This window comes from Leopardus geoffroyi, chromosome A2 (assembly GCF_018350155.1).
Source record: "Leopardus geoffroyi isolate Oge1 chromosome A2, O.geoffroyi_Oge1_pat1.0, whole genome shotgun sequence".
NCBI lineage: Eukaryota > Metazoa > Chordata > Mammalia > Carnivora > Felidae > Leopardus > Leopardus geoffroyi.
The window spans coordinates 130,983,047-130,996,742 of record NC_059331.1 but is presented as its reverse complement, the minus strand read 5'-3'; the positions used below and the strand labels follow the sequence as shown (position 1 = coordinate 130,996,742).

At 37.8% G+C, this 13,696-nt stretch overlaps 1 protein-coding gene across 8 annotated transcripts in view; it reads left to right on the top strand.

Moving 5' to 3' along the window:
• The window catches only part of DOCK4 (dedicator of cytokinesis 4), a 438,192-nt gene that overhangs the window by 357,492 nt on the left and 67,004 nt on the right, over positions 1-13,696 (top strand). For all 8 annotated transcript variants that reach the window (XM_045495353.1, XM_045495356.1, XM_045495351.1 and 5 more), the window contains exons 28-30: positions 9,053-9,128; positions 11,165-11,265; positions 12,800-12,858. In XM_045495353.1, coding sequence (XP_045351309.1) covers positions 9,053-9,128; positions 11,165-11,265; positions 12,800-12,858 — 236 coding nt within the window. The remainder of the gene's footprint in view (positions 1-9,052; positions 9,129-11,164; positions 11,266-12,799; positions 12,859-13,696) is intronic.

Sequence of the window (13,696 nt, the reverse complement as noted above, 5' to 3'; positions counted from 1 at the left end):
AACCACTTTTATTTGTTTCTTGCCTGACCTTCCAGTGTTCTTTTCTGCCTGGCAGGTGTGTAATACAGCACGTTGCTTTTTCCCCTAAAAAATCCTGGCAGTCTTTCCACATTAATACTTAGAAAGCCCCTCATTTGTTTATGTTTCTTTTTTCTTTGATAGTTGTATCATGTTCTATTGAGTAGATGTACCATTGTTTATTTAACGAGCCCTGTTGCTGGCCACTTGAGTCATTTCTAATCTTTCTTCATTCATTGTAACTCAGCGGAATGCATTAAGTGTCGACCACGTACTCAGCACTGGGAATAAGATATGACCCCTGAGTTGGATACATGAAGATTGAAGTTTCTTTTATACAGCCAACTGAGAAGGCTGGTAGACTACTGAAAATAATGCTCTCAGCAAAATTCAGAACTAGAGAAGACATTTGGGGAGATATTGACATAAAGATGAATCTCTGGAAGTTGATAAAATTGGCTTGTATTAGGCACATCCAGGGGGAAAAAGTCAAACATTTGACGTCAGTACTAGAAGGAATAGGAGCCAGGAAAAGAGATTAGAGGGCAGCCAGAATGGCAGGAGCTGTCCCAGAGAATACAGTGTCATGGCTTTATCTGCTGTCATGCTTCCTGTCTCTGTCATCTCAGGATACAGAATGAAGGTGAAGTTCTTCAGGAAACTGGCTGATCTTTACTTCCACACTTGTCATTTACCCTGTTTCTTGAACATTCTTTCTTTCTAGTCTACGTTTGCCTGCTTCTCCTTCCTCCTCTTGTCCAGCCCCGAACACCTTCACATTCGGGATAACAGTTGAATTTTCCAGGTGTCTAGCCATAGGCCAGAGATACCATATGTCTTCCCCAGATGCCAGGTATGATGGTGGTAAGAGCCACAGTAATATAGGGTTTGATTTTGATAAGATGTGCCTAATATGGCTTCTGCTGCAGTCTACATTTATAGATGTGGAGGTGTTAAAATGATGTGTTAAAAACTTGTGAAGTAACAAATAGTATAATATGGCATATTATATTTTACATAAGTACAGAAGAAGCTTTTCCATTTTGAAGACTAATTGAGATTCCTGAAATAGCTCTCTTTAGAATTTAGCATATTTAGTTTGATATCTGTGAGTAGAATCACATATCTTTTTGTCTGGATGTCTGGAAGCCACAGATTTAAATGGGAACTACTTGTCATGTATCTGGCCTTATTACCAAAGATCTACATGCTGGGTACATGCAGAGGGCTATGAAGTAGTCCAGGGAGCCATCTGGGAAGAGGTCCAGGCTGCTGACATCATCATCATGCAGCATCATCATTTGGTCATCATGTCTGCCCTGTGTGCACAGGGATATTTTGCCTTGAATTAGAATATTTAATGGCAGAAATTCAAACCAAAGATAAATTTGACATTTTGTTCCTTATGCACACAGGCTCTGCTTGAGCTTCCTGAAAATCGTGACCACAATGTGACTTTTTTAAAGTAAACACTGTCTCTCTCTACTTCACCTAAAAATCTACACTCCGTTTATGAAGACTTCAAGGTCACACAAATGGGTAACAGACTTAGAAGTATAGATTCTGCTTTTGAGTAAACACACAATGTTCAATATTTTTATCTGGTGCTAATCAAACAGGAGCACAGTTACTTTGAGATGAGCTCTGTGTAATACATTTAAACAGAAGATACTCCAAAAGCAAATCCAAGGAAAAGGCCATCAGCCTTTGCTAAATGCGATGACATCATGCCCTTGCCACCCAAGTCAGTGCTGTTAAGAAGTGAGCACTGTTTTTCCACTGGTGATGGCAAGTCCTATCTAATTTGTAGAGAGGGCTCCAGGGTCTGGTAGAACTCCTGCAGAGTTGAAACAGACACTGCTCTTTGCCATTCTGCTTCCCTCTCTTCTCCCCATTCAACTACCCTAGCCATTTCCCGTTCAAATTATGAAGCCATATGAGATTTTCCTTGCCTTATGAGTGCGATATGTTCCAGAAATAAGCCTTCAACTCTTCCTGCTTTATCCATACAGGTATTAGCCATGTAATATTGGTAGAAAACTAAATTTCTGAAAGATGTTAAGGATATTTAAAATATGTTGAAGAAGGTACACTGGAAAGAAAACGTGATCACTTTGCTAACTGTGTAGAAGCAAGTTGGAGGAGCTAGGTCTACATCTCTCAGGTTGACCACCTTTCTTCCATGGTGCTACCTTCCTTAGATGGTTTGATCAGGGCTCCTCAAAGAGGCATTTTGACCCAAACTCCCACTTTTACTACCCACTATGTGCTTCATACATGCCAAATTGATAGTAACTAGCTGAGAAGTCACACTGCCCTACCCTCGGACTCAAAATATGCATTCTTTTATGTGCTGATCCTTTCTTCCTGTGTGTCCAAGTAAGTTAAATGCCTTTAACTTTCATCTACAAACTATATTGTCCCAAACCATGTAGCTTCCCTGCTTTATGTGAAGTCCTACCAAAAGCTATGACCGGACTCTTGGTGATTAGTACGGTCTTGTGTGGCTTATTTCCACCTGAATGTCTAATATTAGGTAACACAGTAACTGCATCCAGGCTAAATTTCCACAAGGATAAGACATGTGACTCTCTAGCTTGTGTGCAAAGCTGTATTGTGCCCACTGTTAAGTTCTTGGTAGATGTTTCTGATGAGAACAACTGCTCAATTTGAGAAAGAAGGAACATAAGGGAGATGAAAATTAAGTACCAAAAATACAGGACACTTTGAGACAAGCTTCTTTCCACCCCCTTCCCATACACATTGCAAAATACAGTACAAAAATAAAGTCACAGTTTTATACATTTTCAAAGAGATAAATCTTATAACAGACTTGCTGCTGAGGAAAGTAAAACCTTCTGGCCTACGAGTTGAAATTTCAGGTCCTTAATTTATTTATTTTGTGTGCATGGTGGCTTCAAACCTACGGTACATTTTCTTTTGTGCTTTTTCTCATCAAACCCTGAATTATTTAGTTGACTATTACTATTAGCTAATTTAGCTTTCATATGAGATCTATGTAGTGAATAGGTGATTTATGGAATCAAAGATTCTTAGCGGAGGTTATTCATTTCCTGACCCATCCATTTAGCAAATCTTTTTTGTTGCCTACACTATAAAATAAATTCCGTAAAAATAGAGCACAGTTATTTGAAGATGTTTATAAAAGGAACTTTGCTCTGTACTGGGATTGGAGAGCTCTTTCATTAGGAAGTCAAACTTGAGCTGAAAGCTAAAGCAGGAGTTAACAGGTAGACAGCAAAGGAAGAATGTTCTTACCAGCAGGAATAGCATATACAAAGGCCCTGTGGTCAGGATGAATGTGGCACATTTAAATGCACCAAAGGACTGTTCCTATGGCTGAAACATGAGGAGAGAAGGAACCAGTAAAGATGAGGTGGGAAGATGAAGACAGGGCCCAAATATTAGGGAGTAGAGAAACATGAAAGAAACCAAGAAGAACCAGTTAGTAGCTTAATACAGCAGTGCAGGTAAGAGATGCTGATGGCTTGAACAGGTGGATAGCAGTGAAGGTAGTAAGAAGAACAATTTTGAAGATAGAGATGACATAACTTACAGGTGACTAGATGTGGGTGGAAGAGAAAAAATGGAAGATGACCTTTAGAATTTTGGCTTGAACAAAAGGATAAATGGTGGTGCCATTCACTTTGGTGGGAAATACTGAGAGGAACAGCTTTGGTGGGGGGGAGGTGAAGAATCTTACGTTAAACAAGTTTGAGATGCTCTTAGATATCCAAGTGGAAACATAGAAGAGGAAGCTACCCATGCTTATATGGAGCTGAGGGAAGGGGTTAGAGCTGATGATGTGCATTTGAGGGTCACCGGCATATGGATGGTATTTGAAGCCATGGAACTGAATGAGAGCACCCGGAAAAGAGTGTAGACTGAAAGGGGGAAGAGTACTTAGAACAGAGCTGTAGAGGATACTGCTATTAAAGGTCAGGGTATGGAGAAGCATCCAGCAAAAGAGACTGAAAAGGAGCAGCCTGTGATTTAAAATGAGAACCAGCAGACTACAGTGTCCTGTGAAGTAAGTATTTCATGAAGGAAGGAATACCAAGAGCTGCTGGGAGGTTGAAGATGATGAAGACTGGCAGTTGACCCGGGATTTGGCAGTGCGGTGTAGAGATTGATGACCTTGACATGTGCTGTTGCAGTGGACCGATAGAGAAAGCCTTATCAGAGTGAATTCAAGAACAGGTAGGAATTGAGAAAGTGAAAACAGTAAATATAAGCCGCTCTCTAGAAGTTTTGCTGTGAAAGGGAGCAGAGAAATGGGACTATATCTGGAAGGAATTAGGAGACTAGGACCCTTTTTAAAACATGGAATTATGGGGGCGCCTGGGTGGCGCAGTCGGTTGGGCGTCCGACTTCAGCCAGGTCACGATCTCGCGGTCCGTGAGTTCGAGCCCCGCGTCGGGCTCTGGGCTGATGGCTCAGAGCCTGGAGCCTGTTTCCGATTCTGTGTCTCCCTCTCTCTCTGCCCCTCCCCCGTTCATGCTCTGTCTCTCTCTGTCCCAAAAATAAATAAACGTTGGAAAAAAAAAAAAAATTAAAAAAAAAAAAAATAAAACATGGAATTATGTAGTATTTTGGCTTATAGATAGGGCTGGCCCGGCAAAGACAGAAATACTGATGATACTAAAGAAAACAGGAATAAGTGAAGGAACAACTTGGGTAGGCAAGTGGGGATATCGAGAACTGCCTGTTCCCTCTCCACAGTCAGCTTGCACTGGAAATGACACCAGCCATGTAGGCAGTGCTTTTTGTGGTAAGACTTTCTCAACAAAAGAAGCTCTGATCTCATGCACACAAAGAAATTCTGACCTTAGCTAGGAGCATTGGCATAGTAACAGGAGGGAAGACAGGGTATGTGATAGTGATGATGAACAAGTTGGATGGTAGGGCAGCTGATCTGTTAAGCACCCGCCAACACCACTACCACTGCTTTTTGTTCGTACTGGTGGTGTTTTTCTTTTAGAGTTATAATCCTTAAACAATTTTCCTGTCCAGGGGAGAGAGAAGATACTGATTTTTGCCAAAACTATCTATTAGTAAGATGAATGTGCCACACTCAAATAGTTATGGCAAATATTTACACAAGAACTTCCCACATGGTCCCTCTCCTGGTGAGTTGGGAGGAGCTGGCAGGAAGAATGAATACATGAAAGGAAAGGTTTCCTTAAGATCTGAGCCTAACAGGCCAAAACTGAGGCTGCTGACATGTGAGTGACTTTCTGCCACTGCTGCTCAGTGGAGAAGGTCAAGGGAGTTGTTAAAATCCCTCTCTTTCAGTCCTTGTTCCATTCTTCCTCACCCACACTGCATGCTTCCTTGACTAAAAGCAAAAGCACTTGGCTTCCTGCTTCCTTGTTTTGGCTTATGTTGTGCCCTCCACTTGGAGTGTCTTTGCTTCTGTTCTTTAAAATATCTTTCAAAGGGGTGTAAGATGTTTTACAAGCTTCTCATTTTAGAATTACCTACTACAGCAACCAAGGATAACAAAGCATAGGTTTAAATATAGTTGTGAGGCTACAATAGAACTTATTGTGGACTAGACCCTTGGTGAAACAGTGGTTAACAGGGCCAAATTCCCTAAACATCACTGCTCTCCAAGTCCAACCCGTCTGTCCTGTCTTCTCTCTGCAACACAGTCCCCAAAATGAAACAGGGTAATCAGGTGCATGAGAATCATCTGGCTGGGCCCCACCTTGAACTCACCAGGCCATGGGTGGTGGTAAGGCCCTGAAGTCTTATGAATACTTGAGGTGATTATCATGCGCTCTGAAGTTTGAGAATCACTAGCTTGGATCAGTCCCCTTGATGGCCTTCCAGGATTTTCATCTGCCCCAAGTGTCTTTGTGTTGATCCCTTCTGCCCCCATTAACACACCAGATTGTAGGGAAGTTGTCCTCCACGAATAGATTTCCTGAGGTTTTCTGTGTGTAAACATTAGTATTGTTGATACCTAGTTTATCCACAAAGGGGCTTCTCCCAGTCCAGGTATCATTTGTGGAGGTGGGCTTTTGCTTGAGCACATTATCATCTTGGAGTAGTTTTCAAACTGACAAATTATGAGAAATGGGATTTCTATAGCAAGGAGAGAGCATTACTTAAAAAATACTTTCTAAATGCTAGAATCAGGTGGCAACTGAAAATCTTGAAGCCATAACTTTGACTTCCTGTGCACTATTTCCTCTTTTATGTGTAAATTTTATTGTGCTGTGCCCACAGATTACAGCTGTCAGAAATGATCCTTGTGGCTGCGTTTCTGTGGCAGATATCAGTAATTTGACCATTTGTAGTAACAGATTGCAAACCTTTCTTGGCTATTGAATTGGAGTGCTGAGATTTGAAATGTCCTTAATATTCAGAAACTGAGTCATGAGTAAAAGAATAAAACCAAAGGAGCCACATGATTTTGGATAAACTGGAACAAGTAAAGAAAGATCCCTAAACACCACAGGTATCAACTGTAATGAAGGAGCAATAATGCATAAATGCCTTCAGCTGGCTTGGGGACCTGTGTGCCAGGATACTGACTCAGTGCTGAGTTACCATAAAAAGCTCTCAGAGCTGCCTCTGTGTCTTGGGCTGAATGTTATAAACATAAATGAAAGGCATTTGAAGTAGACTCATTTTAGGTCTTTCTAGCCCAGAGGAGTCTTACTTTTAGAGATCTTACTCTCAGCATATCAAATATATTAAATAGATCCACAAACCACATTTTACTGAAGAAAAAAACAATTTTTGCATTTTGCTTTTTAAACTACTAGCCTACGAGTAAATTATTTAACTCCAATTGGTTGTGATTTCTCAGCATTTCTGTACGGTTGGGAATTCTTGTTAAGATTTTAAAAGTAACCTATACTTTTTTTAATACAGTAGAAGTTACTGAAATGTGAAATTGAACATTTAATGAAATCAGTAATGTTGCATTCTCTGGAAGTGTAATTAACCTTTTTTAGTTTTTATTTTGCAGTTTAAAATTTTGATCCCATTCTATTTTTTCAGGTCTCAGTATTTTCCAAAGCTCTTCAATAGCATTCCGTTTTCTGATAATTAAGCTTTAGTTTCATAAAATAAGTTTTGGATAGACTACTTTCTCTGGACATTTTAATGATTTCTTCAGTTGTCATCATTACTTTTGCTAGTGGCTACTGAAAATTGCCACTTTATGCTATTTTCAGGTGATTTCTGTCTTTAATAGGAAATTCACTGATGATACCCTGCTGTTTTGGGGGTTGAAGACACCATAGGACTTTGCAATTTCATAGGCTTTGCTTATACTTAACTTTCCTAGTAAGGTTCGTTGAAAGATGTAATTGACATATGTAAAATGAACGTGCATGTACCACAGTGCTTGCTTGTGGTAGAGCAGGTACCCAAGCCATGGTGGTTTTCTGCTCTTTCCCTTTCTTTACCCTGAGCTTCACATTCAGTCATCCAACCCCTTAGTCTCATTAATACTCTCCTATCCCAGGAGAAGGCTCTAATAGTGAGTTTTCCAGCACATAACAGTGATGAGCCTTTATGTCCCTCAAAGACTGCAAATACTCTTCTGGTTAGTAAATATCCTTCTAATCTATGTTTCACCAATAGGATAATCAAGGTGTGAAGTTGATGGGGTGTTGTTTCATTTTATTTGGGGTCATACAGCTCTACTCTTCGATTCCAAATCCTGTGGTGAGAACTGGAGTCCGATCATATCACAAACTCCCGTCAGGCATGCATCTCAGCAAAGGCCAAGGAGGTTTCCGAATGTCAACCATGTATATATAGCATTTGTGTATGGTATTTTGGGGAGTGGCCTATCTCGTTTCAGCATAATTCTGTATGTAATATGAAATCAACTGGATATGTATTCAGTTTTGGATGTCAACTACTATAGCTGTAAAAAGGAGCATGTTTTGAACAAATTGCATAAGTCTAGAGTTAACCAAGAATGCTCACCAAACCCTTCCCTTTTACTCTGCCCAGCAAGCTACACGTGACTGCATGTGACTCCTTGTCAGGCTTCCCCTACTTTCTCTAGCCCTGAGATGCCCCATTCTCTGAATTGCTCTAACAGCCCCTGGCAGTTTCACACAGCATAGTGCTGGGTTATAGACAATTTCACAGTCTGTAATTGTTTCCTTAGTGGCATTCTGTCACCAAGAGAGAGGGAGTCTGCCTTCAGGAGCTCTTGCATGCCCCCTAATACCTGGGACAGGGGAAACAGACAGAAGACCTATAATAAATATTCAATATATTCTTTCATTTTATCTATTTCTTCTTTAGGCTCCATTTCTTTTTCTGCATTTTTTTTTAAAGTGTGGCTTTCTCCCATGTTCATCAAACATGGAATATTATATTTGAAGTAATCATTTTGCTTTCTTCAGAAATTAATAATACCATAAAACATCAGGAGATTAATGTATTTCTGCCTGAGTTGTATGAATTCATAGATCTTTGTATCATTTTACAAAGAAGTGATTGATTTTTTTTTTTTCTTTTTTTACCTGGTGTCCCTTTTCTCTGTTTCAAATATGAATTATCTAATATTGTCCCACATTGGGGGCGCCTGGCTGGCTCAGTCAGTAGACCAGGGGACTCTTGATCTCGAGGTCATAATTTCAAGTTCCATGTTGGACGTAGAGATTACTTTTTAAAAAATTAAGGGGCCCCTGGGTGGTTCTGCCGGTTGAGGGTCCGACTTTGACTCAGGTCATGATCTCTCGGTTCATGAGTTCAAGCTCCGCATTGGGCTCTGTGCTGACAGCTCGGAGCCTGAAACCTGCTTCACATTCTGTGACTCCCTATCTTTCTGCTTCTCCGCCATTCACTGTCTCTCTCTAAAAAATAAGTAAACATTAAAAAAAATTTAAAAAGTACATGGTATTCAAATAATATTGTTCCACACGCTTTCCATAGGGTTTCTTTTATCTTAATTGCTTTTTTCTTATCTAATAAATGATTTTCACTAATGCAAAGTTTTGACCTTAAAATGTTCTTTTTTTTTTTTTATCACTAGTGTTATTATTACAACAGTTCTATACCTGTCTGATGCACTTCGTAAGAATTTCTTAAATGAAAACTTTGATTATAAGGTAAGTATCACTCTGGATGACTATCCTGCCTGAGCTGAAATGTTTTACCTTGTACTTGAGGAAATTATCTAATGTATTTTCTTGCTCTTAACAATAGGAAAATAAATTTATTCCACCTCCCCTATACCCTAAATTTATCTTGGGCCATTGTAGTTTTCATTATGAATAATATTCGAAGAGTTTTCATTATATTTGTCAACAAGTTAGGGCTTTTATCCTGCTTGTCAACCTACTGGAAATCCTAGTGCTTAAGAGGAGGTAGTTCCATGTTGTTACTATAAATTTTCATTCGTCTTTCCTGTATGGTCCTTATGTGTGACAAAGGGAACTTAGAACATACGTTTTTAAGACATTTTTTAAAATAGACTTTATATGAAGAAAATGTTTACAAAGTCAACACTTCATTTCCTTTACTTCTCCATCTTCACATTTTTTTAGAATGAATTAAAAAATACATTGAAAGATAGGTAAAATTCTTTAAGGCAAAACTGTCTATACATCTATAATTTGTTATGCCTAACAATTCATGATAGATTATTTTTTAAATGGGAAATGATAAATGGTAAACCAAGATGGGCAGTGGCTATTTTGGCTTCTCTTCTTAATGATATTTTATATTTTTGGCATCTTTATTTCTTATTCTTTCTAATTAACATTTTTCATATTAAACATTTAAGAAAAGATCCACATTTGGATAATTACAAGGTGTTTTAAAAACCACAAACGCAGTAAAGACCTTTGGAATTGAAAGGTTGCCTAATATATCTTTATGTCATATCATACAATAATAAATAGATCAAAATGTCATGATCACAGCTCTACTTTTTTTTATGTTTGTTTATTTTTGAGAGAGAGAGAGAGAGAGACAGAGACAGAGACAGAACATGAGTGGGGGAGAGGCAGAGAGAGAGAGGGAGACACAGGGTCTGAAGCAAGCTCGAGGCTCCAAGCTGTTAGCACAGAGCCTGATACAGGGCTTGAGCTCGCGAATTGTGAGATCATGACCTGAGCCAAGGTCAGACAATCAGCCAACTGAGCCACCCAGGTGCCCACAACACTCCTTTTTAATACTCAAGTTGTTTCTGCTATTTTATTCTTATATATTTCTCTATGTACCTTCTTACAAAATCAAACTTGGTGTATGTCTCTAGTTTTGTTTTTTGTTTTTGGATAAACATCTGTAAGTGGAATTGTTGAGTTAAAGGTTGTACCAGTTATATTTGATTGCTTATATGTATGCCAACCTGGAATTATCGACTAAATTAATATTTTGTGAAGCATCTGTTCTTGACTTTTGTTCATTATTTTGCTTAGTTTTATCATATTCTTTTTTGTTTGTAAGAGCTCTTTATATATAAAAGATATTTATAGTGTTTCTCCTACTTATTTCTAATTGTACTTGGTGTCAGTGGAGAAGTAGTGTCCTTTCGTTATGTCATGTGTTTGGGTTAAGTTTATTTTGGGGAATTTTATTCTGATCTCATTCTGATGCTGTTTTTAATGTAAGAAAACTTAGACAAAGATTTGTCTGGGCAGGGAATTTTTATGTACTGTCTGAATTTAAAGTTGTTAGCATATCCAGAGAAGTGTACGCCTTTTTTTTTTTTTTAATTCTCCATTAAAAGGAGTTCCAAAAATGAATTCTTACAGGAATAAAGTAACCCAACTTATACCGCAGCTTCCGTGGAGATACTCAGACATATTATAAAAGAAACGAAACACCTACCATTTAACATATACCAGAGAGCTTATGAAACCTAGGATACGGCATTGGCACAGTGTATAAGTAGATAGTGTTTATTTGCTTTACTTCTTTGTTCCAGCAAATTTCAAGCATATATACAAGTAGAGAGAGTAGTGTAATGAACCCCCATATACCCATATCCAGCTTCAACTATTATCAACACAGGGTCAATCTGATTTCAACTATGCCCACATTCCTTACCACTGTTGAAGCAAAGCAAAGATATAATGTCGCTTAACCTGTACATATTTTTGTAACACTATAGTATTTAAATATTTTGTTCTCGTTCTAGATTTGGGATTCCTACTTTTACCTCGCAGTCATTTTTATAAACCAATTGTGTCTACAGTTAGAGATGTTCACACCTTCCAAAAAGAAAAAGGTGTTAGAAAAGTAAGTAGTAGTGTATCACTGGGTGCAATTATGAGGCAAATCAAATGTTGTGCCTTTAAAAGGGTGTTTAGTTCAAGTGATTCTTAAATCATGTCCATAACTGGAAACAACAATGGAGAGGCAATGAACAAGAGGACAAGAATCAGTCTTTTCTGGAAATTTTGAACTTACTGTCCTCAGTCTTTCAGGAATCAGTGTACTATAGAAGCAAATACTAGGTATTTATCCAAAGGATACAAAAATGCTGATTTGAGGGGGCACATGCACCCCAATGTTTATTGCAGTGCTATCAATAATAGCCAAAGTATGGAAAGAGCCCAAATCTCCATCGACTGATCAATGGATAAAGAAGGTGTGGTATATATATATATATATATATATATATATATATATATATATATATATATATATATAATGGAATTTTACTCCACAATCAAGAAGAATTAGATCTTGCTATTTGTAACAACATGGATGGAACTACAGTGTATTGTTCTAAGGGAAAGAAGTCAGTCAGAGAAAGATATCATATGATTTCACTCGTGTGGAATTTAACATACAAAACAGATGAACATAAGGGAAGGGAAGCAAAAATAATATAAAAACAGAGAGGGAGACAGACCATAAAAGACTCTTAAATACAGAGAATAAACGGAGGGTTGCTGGTGGGGTGTTGGGGGGGGTGGGGTTATGGGCAAGTGAAAGAGGGGCGTTAAGGAGACACTTGTTGGGATGAACACTGGGTGTTATATGTAAGTGATGAGTCACTAAATTCTGTTCCTGAAATCATTAGTAGACGATAGGTTAACCAACTTGGATTTAAATTTAAAAAAAAAATTGTAGGTTAAAGAAATGTCTAAAAATATAGGTGAAATCAAGAAAAATGTTTGTTGAGAATAATGACATTTACCTTACATATTTATTAAAAGAGTAATAAAGTGGGGAATAAATAAAATTAAAAATTAAAAAAAGAATCAAATAAATTAGGGGACAGATCTTTTTTATTAAAGGATTTATACAAGAATTTACATTAGAAGCATTATGACACCTACATTAAACATCGTTAATTAAAAGCATAGTGTCTTTGGGGCACCTGGGTGGCTCAGTCAGTTAAGTGTCTGACTCTTAACTTCGGCTCAGGTCATGATCTCACATTTTGTGGGTTTGAACCCTGTGTGAGGCTCTGTGCTGGCAGTGTGGAACTTACTTGGGATTCTCTCTCTCTGCCCCTCACCTGCTCAAATACCCTGTCTCTCTTTCTTTCTCTCAAAATAAATAAACTTTAAAACAAACAAAAAACATTGTGTCTTTTATTTTTATTTTTTTAAGATTTTATTTTTTAAGTAATATCCATACTCAACATGGGGCTTGAACTCACAACACCGAGATCAAGAGTCACATGTCTACCAGCTGAGCCAGCCAGCCACCCCCCAACATAGTGTCTTTTAATTCACATTGATAGTTTATATCTTAAAGAGACACAAATACCTTTTGTTCTGAAGGCTTTGTATCAGGTTTGCTTTTTGTTTTATTTCAGGTATGGTGACATGCGCGTCACAATGGGTTGTGAAATTTTCAGTATGTGGCAAAACCTAGGTAAGTAATGGAAAGAGAAGCCACCTCCATTGTAGTTGATCACTGTACTTTTAAGTGTGCAAATGAAGGACAATTTACCAATGATGGCGTTTGAAACCAAGTGTCTATATCAATAGTTATCATAGAAAGTAATTGATATTTTGGAATTGAATATGGTTATAACTAATTTTTTAAATTGGTACCTGTCTGAAAAATCAACTTACCTTTGTGTGTTTCATTATTCATGAACGATAAATTTTATAATCTACCAATGCTCCAATAATACATTTTTAGCAATGAGCTAATCTTTCAGAATTTGGGATTGTAACAACTCAAAATTTCTAGAACTCTGAATTGAGGCTATGAATCATAACAAATTTAGAATTAACTTGATGAAGCATTGGCTTGTGCACCAGTACTCTTAAAAACTTGACAGCATGGATCTATATCATAAAGAGTATAGCCGAAGGATTTTAAAGCATCTGCAGTTGCTAAGATACTATTAGATTCCGTTTTGTTAATGACACAGCAGATAGAGCGTGTTACTATAGTAAATTGTTGACCCTGACCTGGTTGCATGGAAAAGAATAATATTTGGAAAATAAATTGTTTTACAATCTCATTGGCATATGGTTTCTTTATAGAGATCCAACTTATTTAATTTTGTATGCTAATTGTGCAAGTTTATAGTATTCATTTACTATTACTGCATTGTAAATTTCTCCTTGCAATTCATTAAAGTGATGGGCTTATTTGAATTGAATATATAATGATCTAAAAGTATCTTTTCTCTTGGGCTCATCCAAGCACAACTTGGAAATGGCAGGATTTGTTTTCTGTAAATGAAAATAGAACCATT